Below are 25,243 nucleotides of genomic sequence, written 5' to 3'. Positions count from 1 at the left end.
TAATGCATACACACGAAATGGGGTACTCATTTAAGGCTGAGTCAACCTAGGGAAGTCTCTGGACCGGTTCCTATACCACTTCGCTACCGATATTAGCCGTGGCAGGGTTCCCACTGCAGTGTGTTAACCACTAACTCCACCACTCCCTCTCGGGTACAAAGACAACAAACAACAAAACAAAGATCCCCTTCACAAAGTGTTAGGGAAAGAGTTGTTCGCGAGCACCTAAGAAGGCCAGGACCGGGTCAGATAATCGTCACTGGTATTGGCCGTGAGCGGGAATCGAACTCTGGTCGTAGCGTAGCGCGCTAACCGCTGTGCCACCGCTCCCCTGCACCTACACATGTACAAAGATGCTCCCGTAAAACCTTGACAGACTGGTGGCGATGTTTACTTATTTTAGGCTGGGTCGACCTAGGAGAGGCCTCGGATTGGTAGAGATAATCGTTAGCCGTGCTGGTGGCAGGAATCGAACTAAACTATTCAACAATATTTTTTATTTTACCAGAATAGGCCCACTGACCTGGACACAATTGATAGCTCAACAAAGTGGCTTATCATGTGGGAGTGCAGCGTGCTAACTGCTGCACCACCGCTCCACGCACACATACACATGCACATTAACACCCCCCCCACCACCCACAATCGAATGCCCCACACACAACGAGGGGGAATTGTCTCCACAAAGGCAGCTCGGCCCACTTGACACGGGAGTGAGGAACGCGACCTTGAGCCGCCGAGCATCCGCGTTACACGATATTTTTATCCCAACGATGAACACGACTGACGCTCGCGCTCTTAAACGGCACTCCTGGTCACTCAGCTCCCCCCGCCCCCTCTCACGCAGATCACTTCCTCTCGTCCCCTAAACCCCCTCGGCACCCCCCCCCCCCACCGGACGCGCCTAGCACACGAGAGCCACCGCTCTCAAGTTGCCGCCACCTTCGCGTCACCGACGCGATCGGAGGTGACCTCGGTACGTGCAGCAACAACGTCAACATCCGCCATTCACCGCTAAGTGGCGGTGACGTCGCCACGGTGCTTGTGCCATGCTAGGTGCACGTGTACACACACACACATTCACAACAAAGACTTTGATATCCCGCATACAGCCGTTAACAGTCTGCTGGTGCAAGTATTGTTAGCGAGCACCCATTTTAAGGCGGGCAAGGCACGTGCGTGGGGGAGGGGGGGCATGAGTGGCCAGCACAACGCCCGGCCGCCTGAGTCTCCCCATTGTACTCATTTTAAGGCTGAGTCGACCTAGTTGAGGTCCAGCATCGGTTCAGATGACCATCGCCGGTGTCGGCCGAGAGTGGGAACGGAACCCGGGTCGGCGGGTTCGAAGCACAACGCGCTAACCGGTGCGCCACCACTCCCCACTCACAGATACGCACGCACCGTAACTGCAACACACCGATGCACATCCACAGGATGGCTCCTGCACACCACTCGAATGGAGCGTGCGCCCCACCCGGCCTTCCTACACCGGCGGCCATTTGAACTCAAAACGCCACGAGTGATGATTTTTTTCTCCCCCACCTCGACGTGTCGTGCTGTGAATCTCAAAAAGGGACGTTTTAGACTTGATGTTTTTGGATAAAACCAGCCACCGGGCCTACCACTGTTGCTGTGGAAGCCACAGCCACCGGGCGGTGCTGGGGGATTAAGATGAAGGCTCTGCAAGGGAAATTAGGAAGGGGTTGGAATGGGGTTCATAAGTCGTGGGGGGGGGGGGGTAGGCAAGGTTTGAAGTTAGGAATGCGGTTGGGTGCTGAGACTGGAGTTTAGGCTCAGGGGGTTAAGTGGATGTAAATTTGACCCTACTGGACGCCTGTGAAAAAGAGCTTCATTGGATTCCTCCAATCTAAAAAGAGATTCCGATTCTGAGACTAAGGTCTAGGGATGTAGGTTTAGCTCGCAGTGGAGGCCATTGTAAAGCCAGTAGTCGCCTGCTGGTGGTAGCGATGCCGACCGGCGTGGAGGAGCCGTGATGAGATGTGGTCCAGCGGCGGGGACGGGGGGGGGGCGGCGATCGCGGTCAGCCAAGGTCCGGGATCTTCATTTCGTGAGCTCCCGGTGGCAGATCCAGAATGTGGACGATGGGCGGGGATGGTCAAGGGTCACACACACACACACGGCTCGGCCGGCAGGACTGCTTGAATCTCCGATCAATACGAGCAAAGCACTGACCCTGCTTAATTGCTGTATAATCGTTATCTCAATTGTTTTTCGATTTTAATTTCTTTGTACCTCAATGTTGTTCTGATTGCGCCATCGGTGTTAAGTCACGGGATGCAGTGTCTATTTGAATCTCTCTGCGAGAATCTGCGAACGACCCACGTAACCGGATGTCACAGAGCCATATCCGAGATCCCTTGAACCGACATCTGTTCCGGCCCTTCTACTTGATTAATGTTCGTCACGTGAGAAGTCAATATTTTTACATACGTTTAATTGTCAATAAGTGGAATCCCACCAATTTAAATGCAGAAACAAATTCAACTTGATGTTTTCCCCATGCAGTCATTGGTCACTGCGCTAGAACCTTTGACTCGCAAGGCTTGAGAACTTGATGTAATCACAGGCAGCTGTCTGGATTTCAAACAGAGAATCTCAGCGGTGACATCTCAAAACTCGGTCCTCCTTCTCACCCACCCACCTCTCATTATTTCGACTGTGAATACAAAGATCCCCGTATAGCCTGTAACAGATTGCTGGACAAGGGGTGGGTGGCCAGCACCACGCCCGGCCGCCTTTGTCTCCCTAGTGGCGATGTAATACACACCGCACCAGGTACTATTTTGAGGCTGAGTCGACCTAGGGGAGGCCGAGGAACAGTTCAGACAATCGTCACTGGTGTTGGTGGACGTGAGCGGGAATCGAACTCAGGCCGCCGGGTTCGTAGCACTGCGCACTAACCGCTCCACTGTGAATACAACCACACACAATAATCACACAATCACACACAATCATCACACACCCCCACCCGTGTTTGCATTGTGCTGCTTAGTGAAGGGAAGGGTGAGTCACCACCATGCATCACGCTGCAGCTCCCCCGCACTGCCGTGTACTCAAAGCAGGACACGGCCTCGGAAAAGAAACGGCTCTTATTTTTGTAGCTGCACACCGACATTAGTTTGAAGCGTTATTAATGTGAACAGACATTTAACGTGACGGCCCAGAGTGCTGTCGTAAAATGTCATCGCAGAGTCGTGTATTAGAAAGTACAGGAGTGATGTTACTAGAGCATGTAACTGTAACTTTCAAGTATTTTTATTACTATTATTAACAAAGCTTCAAACTCGTGTCAAACATATCTACAAGATGAGAATGATTAGGTTTTTGGCCTGCATATTTTTCAGGAGTACACAAGCCTGCACAGCGGATTCTTGAATCCATCTTTGTCGAGCTATGAGTGTTATGTCATTGTGTGCATGTGTTATGTGTGTAGTCCGGTTTCCTTCCCCACATGAAACCAATCACTCAACGAATTAGCAATATCTCACGACTGTAGGATCCTCCTGCACGTGATCGGAGTCAGTGAGGCGATGTTAAACATGGCCATCTTCATCATTGTTTTTCAATGCACCAATCCACATAAAAGACAAGCTCCCTGCCGCATGCATTATACACGAGCCCCTGCTTGGGGAAGCTTCCATTTTCCTGCAGGTCAAAATTTTTAACGAGTGTCCTGGGAATTTTTTTTTACTTGATAACCCACACAATCTCACAGCCCAGAGGCTCGGCTTTTGTTGACAGTGGGGCGGATTAAGCGTCTGAAGCGAGGAGCGAATTCCTACGTCCGTTACGAGGTCATCCACGGTGGGGGGGGGGGAAGGTGAGAAGCTAGAATGGGTTATATAAAAATAAATATATACAAACCACACACACATACACACAAACGTGTTATCAACCTTTCCCAGGACCACCCCTCAATCGTCCTGTAACCGGAGCGCTCGAGGCAAAGCGGGAGCGGCCAGATGGAGGATATCATTCCCTGCGTGGCCATGTGGTCGATGAGCGCGGCGAGCGGCGTGTACAGCCTCAGCGTGGGGAGGCAGCCGAGGAGCAGCAGCTTGTGCTTGGCCCTCGTGACGGCGACGTTCAGCCGGCGTCGGTCCTTCAGCAGCTCCCCCAGCTGCGCGGGCAGGGCACAGAGACAAAGGCAAAGATTCCACCGTGTAGCCTGAACAGACTTTTTGGGCAAGTGCTGCTAGCGAGCACCGATGAAGGCCAGCACGGGACACGAGAGGGTGGGCGGCCAGCACTACGCTGGGGAGAGAGAACACGCACAGACGGGCACGAGAATACACATGGGACATGCGGTAACGAGAAAAAAATCGTCCTGATTGCCGACACAGGCTGTTAGGAGAAGTGCCGTTAGCAAGCACCTATGAAGGCCGGCAAGGCACGTGTGTTGTGGCCAGCGCCACGCTCGGCCATATTTGTCATGCCCTCAGCGAAGATGTTTACACACAACGGTACACACAACGGTACGCACGTATAAAGAGGCGATACACACAATACAGGTAGGCCATGCGCAAAGAATCGTTTCAGATCATCTTTACCGATGTTGGCCATGCGCGAGAATCTAACTCGGGGTCGCCGGGTTCGTAGCGCAGCGGCGCTAACCTTTGCACCGCCGCTCCCCACATGCCACTACATTACAGGCGCGCGTGTGCACGCACGTGCACTGCGAGCGGGTTTGCTGCGAGTGTGAATCCTCTCTCGGCTCACGGCCAATCGGGAGCAGCAGCTGTGAATAACGACGACGAGAGCGGAGTCGCCGTGTGCGGAGGGCAACCTGTGGACGCACGATGCCGGCCGTTGAGCAGCTCCGCACGAAGCCCACGATGATGACGGGTTTGTCGCGGCCCTGGTACTTGTCCACCGTGTTGATCTCCAGCCCAGCGAGTGCCGACGCCGGACACGGCAGGGCCGCCAGCGCCGCCGACACCACCCCCAGCTGCTGCCGGTACGGAGAGATGATCCCCACGTCCTTCGTGCGGCAGCCGGCCTGAAACACGGCACGGTACGGCGGCATTATGAATATCATTGTGAACGACTACCGGGAACAAACGGCGTGTGGAACTAGAATAGAACTGGAACGGAACAGAACATTCACCCTATGCAAACCTATAACGCACAAGGAACCTCTGAGTGTCCGGCAATAAATGTAGGAGGGCCTAAATCCCCTTCTGTCTGCAGAACCACGAAAATTGCGCGTCAGAATCTAGGGAGCTAAAACTACAGCTGACAAATTCTAGAAACGTTGCTAAAAAAGTAAACAAATTAAGAATAAAATTAGAGCGTTATAGTTGCACATGGCACAGCCCCAAGCTGTCATTATTATAGAACTGAAATCACACACGAGAGGGAGGATGGCCCTGTTCCGTTTAAATGCAAATGTCTCCACCACCGAGTAATAAACGCAACCGGAGAGCGGGTGAGGGAGGTGAGGAGGAAGGGTTAGGTGGGCAATGCTGTGGCTTGTTCACCTTGACGAGAGACGCAGCGATGATGGCGATTAGCTGAGCCTCCGTTGGGTTCTTCATACCACCCTGGTCCACCATCTCCTCGGCCGGGACCTGCGGTGGCACGAGATTCACGCGTCACCACGCCGCGTTTATGTTGCGTGATGCACCGCCAGAATTATCATTGTCGAACGCATTATTTTAAACCAGCAAACACTGGGGTATTAATACTGGCTCCATCTTCCTCCCTCCCGTTCAAAATAGAGTATCTTTTTATTTACTTTTATTTCTTTACCAGATAAGGCCCATGTAGCTCTTTTTCAGAAACGACTTGGCTATCACAAATGACAGCTCAACGTAGTGGCTTATCACGTGCAAATGTATTGCAGCCAAATACTCGAAATGCATGTTTCGAAATGCGGAGGGAAAAACCGAAGGACCCGTAGAAGATTCCACGTGACCACGGTGAGAACACGCAAACCCCATATATACAGGCGTCAGGGTCGGGATCGAACCCACAACCTCCTGCATACCAGGCGAGGTAGTTAATATCTCGCCGAGTGAGAGAGACATGCAAACAGACAGGAGAAAGGCCTCGTAACCATAGAGACAAACTACAGGGCTGTCCAGGCCCACGTCTCCTTAAAAGCAAAAACCCACAGTCTGACCCCAGCGCAGTTCATCTCCTCTCTCCCAGACAAACTCTCGTGTCCCCAAGAACCCCGGCCACCTGCTCTGTGTTCAGGAAGAGAACTGGGCGGTCGGGGTCCAACGCTTGTGCCAGCCACGGCCGGTCGCCGCCGCCCATTCCGTGCAGGAGGGCGGGGAGCGCCGGCAGGGAGAGGCGGCACGTGGACACGCGCTCCGAGCCGCACGCCAGCAGCCCTCCGTACGTCAGCACGTTGCTCAGGGACATGATCTCACTGCGAGACACGGGCACGACGTCAGCGTGGTTGTTGTCGTCGTCGTCATCACTGGCCGTGTTCAAGACACGGACAGATGAAGGCCTCCAGCAAGTTTTCTCCAACTCGCAATGTCTCGCGCTGCAGCCAATATCGTCGCTTCATCTCCGCGGCAGACGTCCTCTCGGGCGGGCACCTCCCTTTCGCTGCCTTTCCGTCGTCAATTTCGACCACCGAAACATCATTCTTTTTATCGGCCGTGTCCTAAACAGTCCCACTTACTCTCCTTGAAGTCAAGATTGTGGTTGCTCACAGCGCAATTCCAAACACGCACCGCGACAGCACAGGACTGGTCCGAACACTCCACACGCTCAATATCGCCCACGTGCCTTCCGTGCACTACCCACTTCCCGCAGCCCAGTACCGCCACTGCGTGTTCATCGGGTGAGAGTAAGGCCTGGGTGAGGATGAATACATTTCTAATTTACATGTCTTTGTCATCACTCCATATTAGTTGTTGGGGATCGTTTGACCCTATTTCACCACCCTATTAAGTGGGGGTTGGTGAGGGAGATGCCTCAAGCCGGTTCGAAGTATCACTCGCCACTGATGTTAGTAATGACCAGGGATTGAACTCAGGTCCACCGGGTTCATAGCACAGAGCAAAACAGCATCTATGAATGGAGAATCATTGATTCTTAAGCAGACACACACAATTTGATGGGTGTATCGTGAGCTTAAGAATCAATATTCGTCAATAAATTGATGCATCCGTTATACCCCTCAAATACAAAGACCCCCATTACAGCCTTTAACAAACTGTTGGGGAAAGTGCTGAAGTGCTGTTCGCGATCACCTATGAAGGCTGGCTCGGCACACGCCTTTGTCTCCCTAGTGGCGATGTTTACACACCGCACGAGGTACTCGTTTGAGGTTGAGTCGACCTTGGGGAGGCTCAGAATCAGTTTAGATAATCGTCACTGGTGTTGGGAATCGAACTCGGGCCGCCGAGTTCGTAACGCAGCACACAAAAAAAGACAAAGATCCCCCCCGTATAGCCCTAAAAGACTGTAGGGGCAAGTGCTGTTAGCGAGCACCTATGAAGGCCGGAACACGGTACACGAGGGGGTGGGTGGCCAGAACCACGCCCGACCGCCTTTGTCTCCCCAGTGGCGATGTTTACACATCGCACCAGGTACTCATTTGAGGCCTAGTCGACGTAGGGGAGGCCCAGGACCGGTTCAGATAATCGTCACTGGTGTTGGTGGACGTGAGCGGGAATTGAACCCAGGTCACCGGGTTCATGGCGCAGCACACACACACAAAATCACACACACACACAAAATCACACACACCCACACAGATCACACCCTTCCTCCACACACGCCTCATACTGCCCACGTCCACTCTCCACACACGCAGCGCCCTCACCACTACACGACCGCTCCCTCACACTTAAACACGCACACACATACACACATTATAGACAGATGACCTTTATAATGAGGTAATGGCTCATTGTGAGCAGAAGTCTCTGTCTCAAGGGAGAACCGAGTTAAAATCGATACGGCAAAACAAACTGCAACACAAATTGTAAATATTAAATAAATAATGTGCATCATCGTCAATCGTGTTCAATTCACTGGTGGTTGAAGGCCACCGCCCCAAGCTGTCACCATCTCTCAAGGCCCCGCGATATAAAAATCCATCTTGCGCCTGCACTGGAGCCGATTTGCTCGCACCATCTTCGTGGCGGACGTTCGCAAGCAATAAGTAAAAACTAAATATATAAAAATAAAGAGTCTTTCTGGAAGCTAGTCAGAGCTGCGATCGGCTGTGACGGTGTTAGTTTGCATCGCTTCCAGCGCTGGCGTGGCACACACGCAGAGCAAGACGAGGGATATGAACCTTTAACCCGTCACTCGGGCATGATGGATTGTGTCATGAGCTGGTTAGTCTGTTCGTGAATGAAAATGACGCCAAAATTAATCGATTGATTACGCCTTAAACAATTCGCATTTATAATAATCACCGCAAATTGACTCCCTAACCGGGTTGTGAATCCTAAGAGCAACGGAGCAGAGCCGATGGTGAGCGGAAGTGGGAATGAGTGTGCAGCACCCCCGCACCTGTTCATGCGGTACTGCAGGTTGAGATAGACCACAGCCTCCGCGTGGCACTCCAGACGCTTGAAGAGAGACTCGTCCATGCCCATGGCCCTGCGAGACGGCACCGCAGCGCACGCAGAGATACGTTGCCACGTGTGTAGCGATGCATTGCCGCGCACAGCACACATGGAGGTATATTACTCCGCGCCCACTCGTGTAGGGTCGTCAAGCCACAAGGTGCACGTGCCCTCACGCACACACACACACACACGTGTACACACCTACCCACGCACGCACGTACGGCAGAAGAGCACGGCGCTATAAGCTAATGCAGTCCAGTGCAAGCACACGCGCACCCTGATCTACACACACCCACGCAGCAACCCACGCAGGCAGGCACCTGGCGCGGGGGTTGAGCACGAGCGGGGGCAGCTGGTGGTGGTCTCCGACGAGCACGAAGCGCGACGCGTGCAGCAGCAGGCCCAGGCACACGGGCTGCCCGATCTGCGACGCCTCGTCCACGATGCAGAAGTCGAAGACGCGGCGCGAGAAGATCGCGTGGCGCAGGCCCATGCACGTGGTGGCCACCACGCGCTGCAGCGCACACCACAGGCACGCAGCACCACACGCACCGCCGTCCGTCACCCCACAGGGACTTGACATTCACTCCATCCTTGCACTAGAGTTATTAATCAAATATCCTTTTTTTTGTGACGACTCAACCGAACGGCACACGCGCGAACGACTAAACAGCACTGCGCGTTTCGTCCTGTGATTGGTCAGCCGCGGCCATTGTAGAGCACCAGCGGCAGGGCTCGTCGGTCGCTCTGCGGTACGGTCCAGTTTCTCACGGACACGGAGAAACACGCACGGGGGGCTGGACCTCACCGACCAATCGCCCCCCCAGCTACAACCCTCAGCACCGAGTACTCCAGGGCAGTTCCTCCCACCCAAGTACTGAACCGTGCTCAACTTCACTTAACATCCGAGAAGCGGTGACGAGATCTGCCGAGGAAGGTTACGCACGCATCGGCCAACGTTGAACGCCGAGCACGGGGCCACCTCACCTGTCCATCGTGGAGCTGCTGGAGCTGCTCGGGGGTGCGCACGTCGTGCTGCCGGCACAGCTCCTCCTCGGTGAAGGCGTGCACGCCGGCGTGAACCTTGGCCGGCCGGCCCAGCCGCAGGAAGGGCACGCGGTGCGGCGCGAGCTTGAGCAGGATGTTGTCGACGGCCGAGTGCGTGTAGCTCGTGAGCAGTACGCTGTGGCCGCACGCGTGCAGGATGCGCACCTGCTCGCATGCCCGCGGTTTTGGGGAGAGGCGGGGGGGAAGCACACACGGCGCGACTTCGATGTGATCGTCGCCAGCCGAGGCCGCGACGCCAAGGGTGGGGGGGAAGTGAAGTTGTGGTCCACGAAATGAGCCCGCGAATCGATTTCACCTGGCCCCGTGACTTCGTTTCGAACAGCCCCGGCCATTCCCTTTCACACAGCCCACAGATGCTATGATAAACTAAACTATGTTTTTTTTTTAATCAGGTAAGGCCCACTAAGCTATATATCTCTTTTTCAGAAGCGACATGGCCACAAATGATAGCTCAACAAAGTGGCTGATCACATGGAAATTTCTCGCAGGAGCCAAGTTGACCTGGGTCACCAAAATTACAAAAGCAGTCAAAAAAAGAACTAACAACGAAGCAGAGCGACATTGTGGGCGGCTCTCCTGGCAGTCAGCCGCCAGGGCTGTCTGTGCTGGGGGGAGCGGAGACAGCGACAACCTCGTTGTTACCAGCGTGCATATGGTGGTGGTTTTCCCCGTGCCAGGCATGCCGACAATGAGCGTGTAGTCCCGTGACAGCAGCACTCGCTTCATCGCCTGCCTCTGGGGTCGGTTGAGGCCTGAGAGCACAGATGCACGGGGACAGCGCAGATCCGCAATTCTCATCCCACCCACGTGTATGCAGAGGGGACAGACCACACAACACCCTAAACACACACGTACACTTAGTGGATAACCACCTAACACATTTAGATCAAACATCCATCCTACATACACACACCCATGTGGCTCACACTCACCCTCCACACATACCTGTACAGCAACATCCAACCTAGGCACGTACAAAACACACGGCTTCAAATAATTGTCACTGGTGTTGACCGTGAGTGGGAATCGAACCCGGTTCGCAGGGTTCGTAGCGCAGCACACACACGAAGCCACACACACCCACACAGATCACACCCTCCTCCCTCCACACACACACAAGCATGCCCTGTATGGCTAAATGAGCAGTGGCCCTGACACACAGGCTGTGTGCTTGTTTACAGTTGCACCACCTGTCACAGGACACCACAACCCAGGCAGCCCGAATCACTCCCCTGACAGCACCAACTTCTAGGAGCCGTGCCACCCACCCCCCGCCCCCCCCCTCCCCACAGGTACAACCCACCGCCGCGCCCCCCCTCCCCACACGTACCACCCACCCCCGAGCCTCCCCTCCCCACACGTACCACCACCCCCACTCCCCACACGTACCACCCACCCCCACGCCCCCCTCCCCAGATATGCCACTCACCACCCCACCCATCTCTGCCCACTCCCCTAATTGTTGTGCGTACCCTTCAGGATCTGTGCCACCGTGGCCTTGGCGTCAACCGGTAGAACGTCGCTCAGTCGCTCCAGAAACTCGGGCTTTTTCAGATCGATGACGAGCTCCCGCAGCTTGGCACTGATCAAGACAAAGATCCTCCTTATAGCCTCAACATAGTTTCAGGGCAAGTGCTGTTAGCAAGCACTGATGAAGGCAGGCGTGACACACAAGAGAGTGGCTGGCTAACACCACACCCAGCAGCCTTTGTTCCCCCAAGGGGAGGCCCAGGACCGGCTCAGATATTCACCACTGTTATTGCTCGTAAGTAGGAATCAAACATACATTCACCCACACACGCACGCACGCACAAACATGTTCACTCATGTCCACATGCATTAACATACATGCAGGTGCCAGTGGATATTAACATACATGCAGGTGCCAGTGGGCATATACATATACAAGTGTGGGTGACTACAAGTGTATGTGTGCGTGTGTCAGTGCGTGTGTACAGGTGTATGTAGCCATGAGTCTGTCCAGATGTGTGTATTCGTACGAGGTACCTGGATCTATGCCTGTGTCCATGCATGTCTGTGCGTTTCAGTGCATATGGACCGGTATTTGCATCGGTGGTCATGCACAGCTGTGTGCATGCGTGTTTGCCGATGGGGTTGCCCAAGGAGTGTCTGTGTACAGTTATGAGAGTGCATACCTGGCGGGGGTGTTACTCAGCAGGCGAGAAAGGTTCCCCAGGTGAGTGTCCACAGAACCCGAGAAGCTCTCGTCCACGTCCAGACTGAACAAGAAGGCCGTTCCGAACCTCCCCAGGTCCCTGGGCCAGCACAAGCGGCAATGAGACGACGACAAGAAACAACGAAAGCCAAGCACTCGGAGACAACTCTCGGCTTTACACAAACTCCCGAGTTGAACTCGAAAGAGCCTCACCGGTCAACCTGGCACTCAATCTCTTCGTTGGTGACGGACAACACCGTGGCCGTGGCGATGGCTGTGGTGGCGGGGTCTTTGCCGCTCACGATCACTCGATCGCCGACGGCGACGCAGCCTTGGGGGGCCGACCCCTGACCCTCCAGGTCCGGCGTGAGCCCTGCTGCCCCCCATCCTCCCTGCGGTCCCCGGCGCCGGAAACGCTGGGTGAAGAAGCGTCCGTCTGGTGTGGCCACGGCCGGGCCCAGCAGCGTCAAATCACAGACGCAGAGACCCTGCGCCTGCCTGCATCACGCCAAGCATTCCGTCACACTCGTCAACAACCACGGCCAACCACCACACGCGAGTGCACACAGCTCACAACAACCAGACACCACGCACAATAATACTATGAGCGTACACACCAGACGACGACACACCACAAAGTACAATCACAGTCACACTCCGCAACAATCACACACGCAGTGGCCTTGGAGCCGCCTGTACTGCCACACGTTCGGGCACACATACCAACAACGACACACAACAACCAGACACAACCACGCACAACCACACGACCAATCACATCCAATGCAGTAGTTGTATTCCTACCTGTACCGCACACACCACGCGACCCGTCATACACATCAACAGCCAGAGACGGCTGGTCTCATACATCAACAATCAGGCACAACGATAACCACATAGCTCGCCAAACACACACACACCAACAACAACCACACAAAGACAACACAACCCGTCAGAACCCACATACACACACGCGCATACACGCTCGCGCACACGCGGTTACATCTGCAGTCAGTCACAACACCACATGTGAAGGACGCACGTACGCACCTCTCGTGCGGTGACAGAACCCACAGGTTGTGACGGCCGTCCTTGCACTGCTCGGTCTGCGCCTCCAGCAGGCACAGCAAGTACCAGCGCGAGAAGTAGCGCAGGTGAGCGCGGCCCAGGTGCTGCGTCCGCTCGGCCAGCAGCGACACGAACTCAACGGGCCACGAGGAGGAGGCCGGGGCGTCGCTCGATCCACGCGCCTCCTCTTCCACCGCCCTGCCAGTGGCACAGCAACGTCCCTTACACGGCCAGCGGGCGTAGGGGGCCTACGGCCAGACTGTGCTTAACTACTCTGGTCAGTGCTGGTTGGGGAAGGGGGGAGCCAGAAGACTGGTGCATCTGCCAGTCATGTCAGTCAGTCAACCCATGGCACCTCAGTCTGTCCTGTGACCTTCCATCAGCGAGCCTTTGACACTTCACGTGGCCTCAAAATGCACCTGGCTTGGCACAGGCACCGTAGTGACGTCACCGTTACTTAGTGGCGAATGGCGGGAATTGGCATTGGTATTGGGCCAGGCGACCGTTGTAGATATCGCTCACCACCGGTGTTAGCCGAGGCCAGAAATCGAACTCAGGTTGATGGGTTTGTCAGTGCGGCGAGCGTTAACCACCGTGCGCCGCTGTTTCTCCACCCGAAGCTACAGGGTGACAACATACGATTCTCGACTATCCCACCTACGATTTCGTTGCACGGCCACCGGCGAGGCTGCCGCCCCACGGGTTTTTGTTTGCATTTTACCAGTTAAGGCCCACTGGGACATGTTGCTTTCTTTCAGAAGTGGCCACAATTTATAGCTCAACGAAGTGACTTATCACGCGCAAATTTATAGCAGCCAAATACTCTAAATGTGGAGGGAAAAACCGGAGGACCCGAATAAAAAATCCAAGCGACCACGGGGAGAACACGCAAACTCCAAATATGCAGGCGTCAGGGTCGGGATCGAACCCGCGACCTCCTGCATACCAGGCGAGGTAGTTAGCATCTCTCCACGGTGGCGCCCACGGGGCGGTCTGTAGGCCCCGTCACCTGTGGTAGACGGCACAGTTGCCCAGCTGGGAGCAGTTGCGGCAGGTGAACATCTCGGCGATTGGCTCGGGCAGCGGCGCCGGCCGTGGCTCTTGGCGATCTTCTTCCTCCTTCCTTCTCCCTCCAGCGCCTGCGCCGTCGGCAGCGGTCCCGGGCGGCCACCACACGTCGTTGGCCAGGCTGTGCGCCAGCTGGTTGCGCAGCTTGATCAGCTCTGAAGAAACGCGCGGCGCGACGACCGCCGTGAACAAACGACAAGAGGGTAGGCGGGGGTGGAAGAGTTGAGCAACGTGAAATATAAATGACAACAACGACCCGGAGAATGCTACGTTGTTATAAACCTATATTAATCAAATGTCTTCACCTACCAACGCTGACCAGCGTGGTGAAGTATAGTCAAGCAACCCCAACCACCAACATGGTGTGGAGATGCCTTTATCCAGCAGTGGACTGACACAGAGCTGGACACATCTGTGCGTGTGTGTAGCAGTGATCGACTCAACCTCAAATAAGCTGGCCGCGGTGTGTTAATATCGCCACTGGGGAGGCAAAGATGGCCAGGCTTTGATGCTGGTCACCCACCCCCTCGTGTGCCGTGCCAGCCTTCATAGGTGCTCGCAAACAGCACTTGCCCTAAGTCTGTTAAGACCATACGGGAGGGTGATCTTTGTCTTTGTTTACCACGCGTGTCCACACGGGAGGCCGACACGGGGTGCATGCCGCCCGACTTGAGGTAGAGGAGGAACCCGAGGCCGGGGTCGCCCCAGCGCTCCTGCGTCAAGAGTGTGTACAGCACCACCTACACGACAACAGCAACAGCGTGTACAGCACCACCTACACGACAACAGCAACAGCGTGTACAGCACCACCTACACGACAACAACAGCGTGTACAGCACCACCTACACGACAACAGCAACAACGTGTACAGCACCACCTACACGACAACAGCAACAGCGTGTACAGCACCACCTACACGACCACAGCAACAGTGTGTACAGCACCACCTACACGACAACAGCAAGTGTGTACAGCATCCACCTACACGACAACAGCAACAGCGTGTACAGCACCACCTACACGACAACAGCAACAGCGTGTACAGCACCACCTACACGACAACAGCAAGTGTGTACAGCATCCACCTACACGACAACAGCAACAGCGTGTACAGCACCACCTACACGACAACAGCAACAGCGTGTACAGCACCACCTACACGACAACAGCAAGTGTGTACAGCATCCACCTACACGAGAACAGCAAGTGTGTACAGCACCACCTACACGACAACAGCAAGTGTGTACAGCACCACCTACATGACAACAGCAACAGCGTGTACAGCACCACCTACACGACAACAGCAACAGCGTGTACAGCACCACCTACACGACAACAGCAAGTGTGTACAGCATCCACCTACACGACAACAACAACAGCGTGTACAGCACCACCTACACGACAACAGCAACAGCGTGTACAGCACCACCTACACGACAACAGCAACAGCGTGTACAGCACCACCTACACGACAACAGCAACAGTGTGTACAGCACCACCTACACGACAACAGCAACAGTGTGTACAGCACCACCTACACGAGAACAGCAACAGCGTGTACAGCACCACCTACACGAGAACAGCAACAGCGTGTACAGCACCACCTACACGACAACAGCAACAGTGTGTACAGCACCACCTACACGACAACAGCAACAGCGTGTACAGCACCACCGGGAGAGCTGTTCGTTCTACAGCAGAGCTCGTCTCTCCGATTCGTCAAGTAACACTAAAATAGTTTGACGAAACAAGTCTCACGTCTGTTTCTCAGTTGTGCCGCTGGACGGGAGGTGATGGCCAGGTATTTTTAAGTCAAAGGAATCATCATCATGGGCGAGAATTTAAATGGGCCCGAGCAATGGACCACAGAAAAGTAGTCGATTACGATTCTTAACTATAAATCGGCTTAGTCGAATGATTGTCCCATTTCGACTCTGCAGCGCACACACACACACAGGTGTCCCGCTTGTAGGCGGCTAGGATGTGCCGCAACAAGAGAGGAAAGCCACTTCGGAAGGAGTAGGTGAACGTGGAAGCACCAGGGCGGAGACCAACAGGCAGTGAGTAGACGTGAAGACGATGGCCCAGGACAGACATGCATGGAGAAAGGGCGGTACACACATACAGAGCTCACACAAGCGGGGGACACATGCCAAAGAGGAAATAGTCAACAGGTGCAAATTGTAATTGGGATGAGAATTGCGGATCTGCGCTGTCCCCGTGCATCTGTGCTCTCAGGTCTCAACCGACCCCAGAGGCAGGCGATGAAGCGTGCGCTGCTGTCTTGGGACTACACGCTCATTGTCGGCATGCCTGGCACGGGGAAAACCACCACCATGTGCACGCTGGTAACAACGACGTCGTCCCTGTCTCCGCACCCCCCAGCTGACTGCCAAGAGTCGCCCACAATATCTCTCTGCAACGTTGTTAGCGCTTTGTTTTGTCGCTTTTGTCATTTTGGTGACCCACGTTTGCGTCTTAAGAGTATTTGGCTGCTAGAAATGTCCACGTGATAAGCCACTTCGTTGAACTATCATTTGTGGCCAGGTAGCTTTTAAAAGAAAAAAGCTATTTACAGCTAAGTAGGCCTTACCTAGTAAATAAAAAATAGTTTATTGTTGAGTTTAGTCATGGTCTCATTGGCAGCCTGCTTCACCAAAGCAAGGGTTCACCTGCGCCCTGTGCTCGATGGAGTTGCTTTCCTTTCCCGTCTTCAGCTCCAGCGGCACCGTGCGGACAATTTCCTCGTTTCCCCGCCCGTGGACCTTTCCGGGGGGGGGCGGCGGCGGCCCTGTTTTTGGCGTGGCAACGCGCCCGGCGGTGAATGCGCACGGTCGCCATGGCATCCACCTTGCCCTTGAGGCCAAAACGCGGGGACCAGACGCTCTCCTCCACGTCCCCGAGGTGGCGCACGGACACCGTGCACGCGCTGGCATCGGCCTCTCCGGTCCTGCGGGTGCACGCACGCACGCACACGCACGCACGTATATACGCAAGCACCAGTACGTGCAGACACTGACATGCACACATGCGGACGACGTGCAAGCATAGGCATGGGCAAACACACTCAAAGAGATGCACAAATGTATCAAAATGCACAGACATAAAGACAGAGTGAGTGAAAGTAATGATCAGTGAGTGACTGTGAGGAGTGCTCAGTGAGCGTGTTAGTAATCATCGGCGAGTTTTAAAGAGTGCGAATACTGATCAGTGAGTGTGCGTAATGATCAGTGTGAGTGTGGGAGTGAGTAATGTGTGAGTAAATGATGAGTGAGTGTGAACAATGATCGATGAGTGCGAGTAACGATCGGTGCGTGCGATTCGTGGGCAGAGTTCGAACGAGCCGGCGCACATCCCAGGTTCCACGTACATCTTGATTTGCATGTGAAGGCCGTCCGAGGCCGACTTGGGCTCCGGGCCCCCTTCCAGCCACCGACTCGCCCAGCGGCCAATGGCCGAGAAGTACTCCTCCATCTCCCCAAGCAGCTCTGCCTGCGACACGCCCAGCTTGCACCTGCACCAGAGCATCACGCGTGTGTGTGTGTGTGTAAGCTTGTTTATGTGCGTCCATCCATTTGCGTGCGAGTGACAAAGTGGTAAGCGCACTGTGCTATGAACCCGACGACCAGCGTTCGATTCCCACTCATGAACAACATCGGTGACGAATATCTGATCCGGTCCTCAGCTTCCCCTCGGTCGAATCAGCCTTAAAAATTAGTACCTGGTGTGATGTGTAAACATCGGCAGTGGGGAGGCAAAGATGGCCAGGTTTTGGTACTTGCCACCCACCCCCCTCGTGTGCAGTGTCGGCCTTCATAGGTGCTCGCTAACAGCACTTGCACTAACAGTCTGATAATGGCTTTACATGTGATCTCTTGGCACGTGAGTTCATAAGCACGAATATAAATATACACTCGCGTGTGCAAGTGCAAAAAAAACCTGGACACATCCATGCGCTATAACACCCGTGTGTGCGAATGTATATATATAAATCTGTGCATGAATATACACTTACCTGAGCATGTTCCTGTAGACCTGTGCAGATTGGTACACAAGTGTGTGTGCGCGAGTATGCCCGTATGATCAGTGCATGCCAGTCTGCGCGAGTGCGAGCACGGTGACGAAGGCGTACATGCGTGCGTGCTTACATCTCAGCGAGGTGCTGGAGCTGCGCGAGGGTGGTGGAGGCGGTGCTCCTCAGCGCAGCATCCGAGAAGTCTCGCTGCAGCGCGGCTCTCTGGAACACCTCGTGCAACAGTGTGCCCAGCAGCATCTGCCGCGTGCCCCACTCTCCGCCGCCCTGTACCGCTCAACGGACAAAGAAAAGGATCCCCCCTGTAGCATATAACAAACATTTTCCAGTGGTACATTTGAGCCAAGCCAGCAATGGGCCCTCACAGTAATAGTTTTCCATGGGCTGTCTGCCGAGCTGAGCCAGAACCATGATACGCTGGCCTCATAAAACATCCATATCTGACTCGGGGCTAAGCAAGGCCAAAGGTCAAGCGAATGACGCATTGAGTGTGGATCTCAGGCAATACATTGTGAGCACACGGCGTCATGACGTCATCTACACGCGTCTCAACTCCTTCGTCACTTGTGATGCCAGCGGTGCGGGGCGGCCTCGGAAGTGAAGAAACAACCGGGCCACTCTTTGAGCCGCGCCAGGCTGACTCGGCACGGCTCAGTTGCCAAGCGAGGGCGATGCAATGCCATACCTGTCAACCCCTTATCAGTGCCCACCTTATTACAGACCTTATTGGTCACCCCATGCCCTTATAAATCTCAATATTCATCCTATAAAGTCCCATCACAAGGGAGAAACACAAACAAATAGACAAAAAATGTTTGCCCATATTGAAACAACTGTACAAGAAAACGGGTAAACCGTATGGGTTGACAGATATGCGATGCGCACCCCGCACCTCCGTCTAGCACGATCGGCTACGTACGATGCGGAAGAAGTTAAAGTTCAACCTTGAAGCGCTCCGACAGCACGGCCCGGCGAGGGCAGCGGATGCCGTTGGCGACGGTGGTGCCCGACAGGAGGAGGTCAGGGTTCACGACCACGAAGCCGGTGTCACTCGTCACCTCCAGCACCGCCGCTGTCGCGCTGGCGCCGGTTCCCTCCTCTCCGCCCCTTGGTGGCACCTCTACAGCGCCGTCCAGGTGCAGCACGTCCCCCACGCTTACTGGAGCCAGCGCCCTGCAGGGTCGCGCGGTCCAGTCAGGCGGTGTCCGTTATTTAACCAGGAGATTAAATATAGAACCCGTGGAGACACGATCACAGGTGCACACTCCACGACACCAGGGGGTGGAGACTGGGATACAAAACATATATCCACCCCTCTCGATACACGCAATGCATGTCAATGTATTTTGACCCCGGGGTCCAAATTGTATGGCTGTCAAAATACGAGACCAACAGGAGAGATACTTGCCAGTCGTCTTTGAGGACGCAGGTGAGGCTGGCGCCGCCGGAGGGGTTGGCGGTGAGGCTCAGGTGCCTCTCGCTGCGCCAGGCCCCGAGCGGAACGTCACGCAGCGCCGCCACGCGGTAGCGGTTGTACGCTCCCTCACACAGCAGCTCCCCTCTGCGGCGCCGGCGCTCTGGCCGTGGCAGTGCTTGCAGGGCCGCCACCTTCTCCTCAGAGCTGCGGACGCGATAATAAATTAATTATCTTAAACAATTTATATTTTGTCAGGTTAAGGCCCACTGCGCTATGTAGTTCTTTTTCAGCAGCGACCTGGCCACAAATGATAGCTCAACGAAGTGGTTTATGTCGCGTAAATGTATAGCAGGCAAGGTTGTTAGAATCTCGCCACCGTGGCACCCCATAGGTTAATAGGTTAATCGTGAATAACTAATGATTACTTATACACAGAGTGCTGCTAGAGTATAATTGTTGGCAAACTGGCCTTACAATCCAGAGGTCTTCGCTTCGATCTCCCGGTACAGGAGATGAATCAATGGGTCAAGTTTCTTAAATCCCTCCCGATGCTGTCCACCCACCAATATAGATGGGTGCAACACAAAACCCCGGTTTAATTAAAAGCTGCTCCGCGGGTTCGATCCCAGGCTCGTGTGGTCCCCCTGCAGCGCTCCGACATCTGAGCTCGCTGGATACCTCATTAAATACAATTTTATGCCACTATAACACCCAAATAACATCGCGACTGGCACAATGACATCCTTGACCATCATGTTAAATTCTATACTATGATTAACAAAGATTAAAACGTGTGTTCTATATCCCAGTAAAAATAATCTAGGTAACCGATCTGTGAGAGCCGGATGTTTTTTTGGATTGTGCCTTTATTTGAGGGTGTGATTGAAATGGAACTCACGAATTCTCCTCCACAGTGAAGCTCTCCTGCAGGAACGCATCCAGGATGTCTGGGCTCAGTTCATCTTCTGGAAAATCCTGTGACAATTCCCTCCGCGTGATAGCCTCATGGCTGGGAGGCTTTGGAATATCCCTGTTACCACCACCAGCACCGCCACCAGAATCACCGCATCTCTCACCACCTCCATTACTACCTACGTTGCCACTGCCAACACCACCACCACTGCCATCATGACCATCACCATTAGTACTACCATCACGTTTACGGTCAACAACACGGTCACCACTATTCTCACCTCCAAGCTTGCCATTACCATCACTACTCAATGCCCTGCTATCACCGTTACCACCACCACTATTCTCACCACCACCAGTGTCACCATCATCAACGCTTCTACCATTACCACCTTTCCCACCATCATCACCACCACTCATAACACCACCCCCAACATGGCTGACGCCAACACATGCCCTCCTCCTGTTCCGCACAAGTGGATCAGCAGCAGCACCAGCAGCAACTACTGCAGAGTTCGTGTCCTCCCTGGGCCCTAGTTGACTTAAGACAGCGCCACTCTTCATCTTCCTTCTCGCTTCCTCTCCTGGGTGGTGCTTGCCCTCCTCAGGGCTGTGCTCCACTTCAGCCAGAGCCGAGCACAGGGGCTTCAGGTTCACCGAGCTACTCCAGGCCGGGCACAGAGGCTGCAGGTTCACTGCGTCCTGTGAGTTCTCTTTCTCGGTCCCATCTTGTAGGGAGAAATCCGACTTGCCTGTGATCAATACGGCTGATGAAGCCGAATCCTCTTTACCTGACCTTGGATTCTGTGCTTGTTCAGCCGGCGCTGGAGGTTCTGAGTTAGAGTCAATTGGCACACATTCGGAGAGGGTCGGCTGAATTGTAGGCCGGATCCGCTTCGTGTTCAACTCCACGTCGGGACTTGGTGCCAGCCGCTTGGACGTCCCTGGAAGTGGCACCGCCGCTCGGCTGTCCACGCTCTTCAGCTCTGCAGAGCGCGAGCGTGCACACACACACACGCGCACCCACACGCACAAACTCAGAATTGCACAAGATAAAAATAGCATGTGTTTCCTGAAAGGAGAACAACTGTACAAATCAGACAGAAATTTAGATTAGTGTCGCGTTGGCACGTCGCGACATCTCAAGGCAAATGTGGGACGTAATGACGCATCGATTCAAATTAATTCTTACAGACTAGAGGCCAATGGAAAAGAGGAAATAGACAGGAAATGAGATGGTGGGACAATATTTGAATATCTGGAGTGCACAAGAATGGAGTTGGCAAGAGATTGTGAAGAGTGGAAAACACTGGAAGACGGCTTTGTCGAGCAGCAGAATGTTACCGGATACGAAAGAAAGAAAAGGCATCTCTGCAGAAACAGCAGGGCTCTCACTGGTTTTGCTTAGCCGCGTTGCTTTTCCGTCTTGACGCTCAGCGCGGGCCACCGAGCAACCGCCCGCTGCCCCCCTGCCCACCACAGCTGGCCTCCTGCCGACGGCCCGTACGGGCGTCCCCGGCACGCAGTCTCGCTCGGGGGTGTCCGGAATGAGAACCTCGTCGTGCGGAATGAACATCACGTCATCATCCGAATCGTCCGCTGGTGCCGACGAGGATGCTTTCCCCACGCCGTCCCCGACTCCGGGCTTGCTCTGCACACAGAGGCCGTGCGTCGTGGTGGCGTTCGCGCTCAGCTCTGCTGCTCCGCTCGGCTTCTGTCGACGTCAGAAAGAGAGAGAGACAGTAAAGCAGCGGTAAGGAAAACCTTCTCCTTGGTCAGGGGCCGAATGTTACAAACACCTTCAGTGGGCCACACATTTGCACGATCAGAGCTATGAAAGCTCTGCACAAACATGTTCAAGAATCCATTGCTGTACTGCCATCTTTTGGCCACCTCGCAGCCCAAGCCTACAACACCTAGTATTCCAAGGCAGTCTCCCATCCAAGTAAATCACCAGGCTCAACTCTGCTTCATCGGATGAAAATGGGCTTGCAGGCAGGGTTGTCTGGACTCAGTCAACGTGTGTGGGTGTGTCCATGAGCCCATCCTTGCTGCGACGTACCTTGCCGAAGAAGGCCGATATCTTCTGAACGCCTTCCGCCTTGTTGGTGGGCTGTGGACAGCGGGTGACAAAAGCGCACAGGTGAGACATGACGTCGCCCACACGTTAGACACACGAGACGTGACACAGCGACACGTGACATGTAGTCCGAGTGAGGCATGCGACACAGGCAGGCACATGAGACAGAGACACGGCATGTGTGGGACAGGCATGAGACGCAGTGAGACACGTGATACGAGCATGAGACACAGACGGATGCATGGGACATGGCGTGAGGCAAGCAGACACGTGAGAAAGACATCAGGCAGTGACATGACACAGACATGTGACACGGGCAGGCACGTAAGACACACACACAACACGGGCAGACGAACGAAACGTGACACGTGACATATACAGTACCAGCTTTACTACCCGGCTTCGCCCGGGACTTGGATTCACGACGCCCGGCCGCCTTTGTCTCCCCAGTGGCGATGTTCACACACCACACCAGTTACTCGTTTGAGGCTGAGTCGACGTTGGGGAGGCCCAGGACCGGTTCAAATAATCGTCAGCGGTGGTGGCCGTGAGCGGGAATCGAACTCGGGTCGCCGGGTTCGTAGTGCAGCGCGCTAACCACTCCACTACAATGCGTTACGCTTCCACATGCGCGGGTCACATGACAGATGTGACGTCACAGCTCACTTGCCGTGCAACAAAATCTCTGCATTATTGAGCTCCCCCCCCCACCCCACAAAAAAGTATATTTTTATAATTTTTGCATGGTGTACAGTCTGGAAAGTACCCACATGGCAAATTGAAAGTTTGTTGCATGTTGGGAAGTACGCTAAACATTTTGAACAGACACACATAATCACAACTTTCCCTTTTATTATTTACACGCTTTATTTATTTAACTCACTCCGTCTGTTGTCGTATCCTCAAAAAATATTGTAACTAAATTTTGACCAACTTCCCAATGGGCTATCGACTGCAAACTTAGTATAGATATGTCATACTGATGACAAGACCATAATCTAACATTAAAATTAAGAAATGAATATGTTTTAACATTTTACACGCTTTTATTTAACTCAACTGTCTGTTGTCGTATCCTCAAATCTTGTAACTCAATTTCAACCGTCTTCCCAATGTGGTATCGACTGCAAACTTGGTATAGCTATGTCATACTGATGACAATACTATATTCTATCATTAAAAATATATATTTTTAAAACGATCTTCTTTACGGCTCTAATTATCCACGCTCAACTCACGTTGCCTGTAAATCACCACGATCCCTGACGTCACGGCAAGCCTCGGGGAGCCACGCCGAGGGGCGGGGGATGTGGAAGGAGGGGAGGGGCGATGGGAGAAGGGGGCAGGGGGAGGGGCAACTAGGACAGTACAATTCATTAAAGCGTGTTTTAAAAAAAAGTATTTTTTTTAATATTTGATATCTATGGAGATTGCCTTGCGACGTGCCCGAGACATACATCATGCGTGACACAGGAGTGAAACATGCGTGAGACGTGCATGAGACATGCGTGACACAGGAGTGAAACATGCGTGAAACATGCGTGAGACATGCGTGACACAGGAGTTGAGTCTTACCCGCGCCCCGCGCTTGAGTCGCGACATCGCCCGGGCACGCCCGCTCCTCACAAATCCCGATTACAAAACACAACTTACAACCACCACCACCACTAACCACCACCACCACTAACCACCACCATCACTAACCACCACCACTAACCAACACCAACCACTACCACAACACAAACGTTCGCCTCATACCGACTACAACTCGCGCCAAGTTCGACAAGAGTCGTGTTGACACTAAATATCGCGCCGAGAAGAATCGGCGGGAAAAGTTCGAGCGGTGGAGAATGCACCGCAACCACGGCCCTGCCCCTCGCCTGCCCAGCTATGCCCTTCTCTTCTCGCGAGACGTGCCCTTCGCTATACACAACCCTGCCCTTCTCTCTTCACAGCCTTGCTATGAGATCAGCCCTCCTCGTTCTATATCGCTGTCTTTCCCAGCTCTGCCCTTCGCCCAGTCCTTGCCCTTCTCGCAGTTGGGTCCTAGCCCCGCAGCTTGCCCTGGTCCCTCTCTGACCCTGCCTTGCCCTCTGACCCTGCCTTGCCCTCTGACCCTGCCTTGCCCTCTGACCCTGCCTTGCCCTCGGATCTCTACTGCTGCACTGCCCGGGCAAGCCCCAAGCTACGCGCGTTCCCGCGTACACTGTGATCCAGATCCTTAGGTTTCAACAACTGGAGGTCACGTGGGTAGGAGGGGGGCGGGGGGTAGAGGCGGAGCCAATCCTGAGCCATCGGTTGCTTGAAAGTTCGTCGCAACTCGGTTGCATGCAACCGATGAATCGCTTCTATGTGCAACCAGATGCGCACCTTGGTTGCATTCGACCAAACTGCGTCTATGTAGACGTATCTACAAAGTTGCATGCAACTGATTTCGCTCATGTGCGGACGTCTTTGCAACCAGTTGCGGGCAATTGTCGCAACCACGTCCTATCAAGCCCGCTCCTGAGGATGCTGGTCCATCGTTCGTGTCGCCCACACAAGCCAGGGCATGTCCAAGCATGCAAATGTTGTGTCCGCTCATCCATGCATTCCTCTTCCCGTCTCAATGCAATCACCGGGAATAAGAACAATGGTACGAGTAAATTTTGATTTAAAGCTTTCGTGACTGCAGGGATTCATATTCTTGGTTCTTTCGGTAAAGTCACGTAGAAGGGAAATAATAAAATACAAATATAAAACAATAAAAATTCTCACGACGTTTCGACTGCAACACAAGCAATCGTCATCAGGTGTGAAATGCACAGCAACATTTTTTTATTATGGGACGAGTGTTTGGTAATCAGCAGGACTT

General features: G+C 53.9%; 1 protein-coding gene across 1 annotated transcript; it reads right to left on the bottom strand.

Annotated features, from left to right (window-relative positions):
• Window positions 1-903: 903 nt before the first annotated feature.
• On the bottom strand, window positions 904-24,595 carry DNA2 (DNA replication helicase/nuclease 2). The gene is given in 25 exon segments (XM_078859485.1): window positions 904-2,095; window positions 3,995-4,141; window positions 4,808-5,020; window positions 5,502-5,591; window positions 6,208-6,400; window positions 8,509-8,598; window positions 8,888-9,081; window positions 9,555-9,779; window positions 10,278-10,387; window positions 11,108-11,217; window positions 11,792-11,911; window positions 12,025-12,309; window positions 12,862-13,077; window positions 13,889-14,102; window positions 14,570-14,687; window positions 16,620-16,722; window positions 16,724-16,897; window positions 17,318-17,461; window positions 18,096-18,247; window positions 18,925-19,153; window positions 19,389-19,601; window positions 20,296-21,295; window positions 21,705-22,023; window positions 22,372-22,422; window positions 23,965-24,595. Coding segments are annotated over 25 exon segments (4,791 nt in total). The 5' UTR covers window positions 23,992-24,595; the 3' UTR covers window positions 904-2,041.
• Between the last annotated feature and the right edge of the window lie 648 nt (window positions 24,596-25,243).

This window comes from Lampetra fluviatilis, chromosome 9 (genome assembly GCF_964198595.1).
Source record: "Lampetra fluviatilis chromosome 9, kcLamFluv1.1, whole genome shotgun sequence".
Classification (NCBI taxonomy): Eukaryota; Metazoa; Chordata; class Hyperoartia; order Petromyzontiformes; family Petromyzontidae; genus Lampetra; species Lampetra fluviatilis.
Note: the sequence above shows the minus strand (reverse complement) of the source record. Positions and strands in the feature narration are given on the sequence as shown.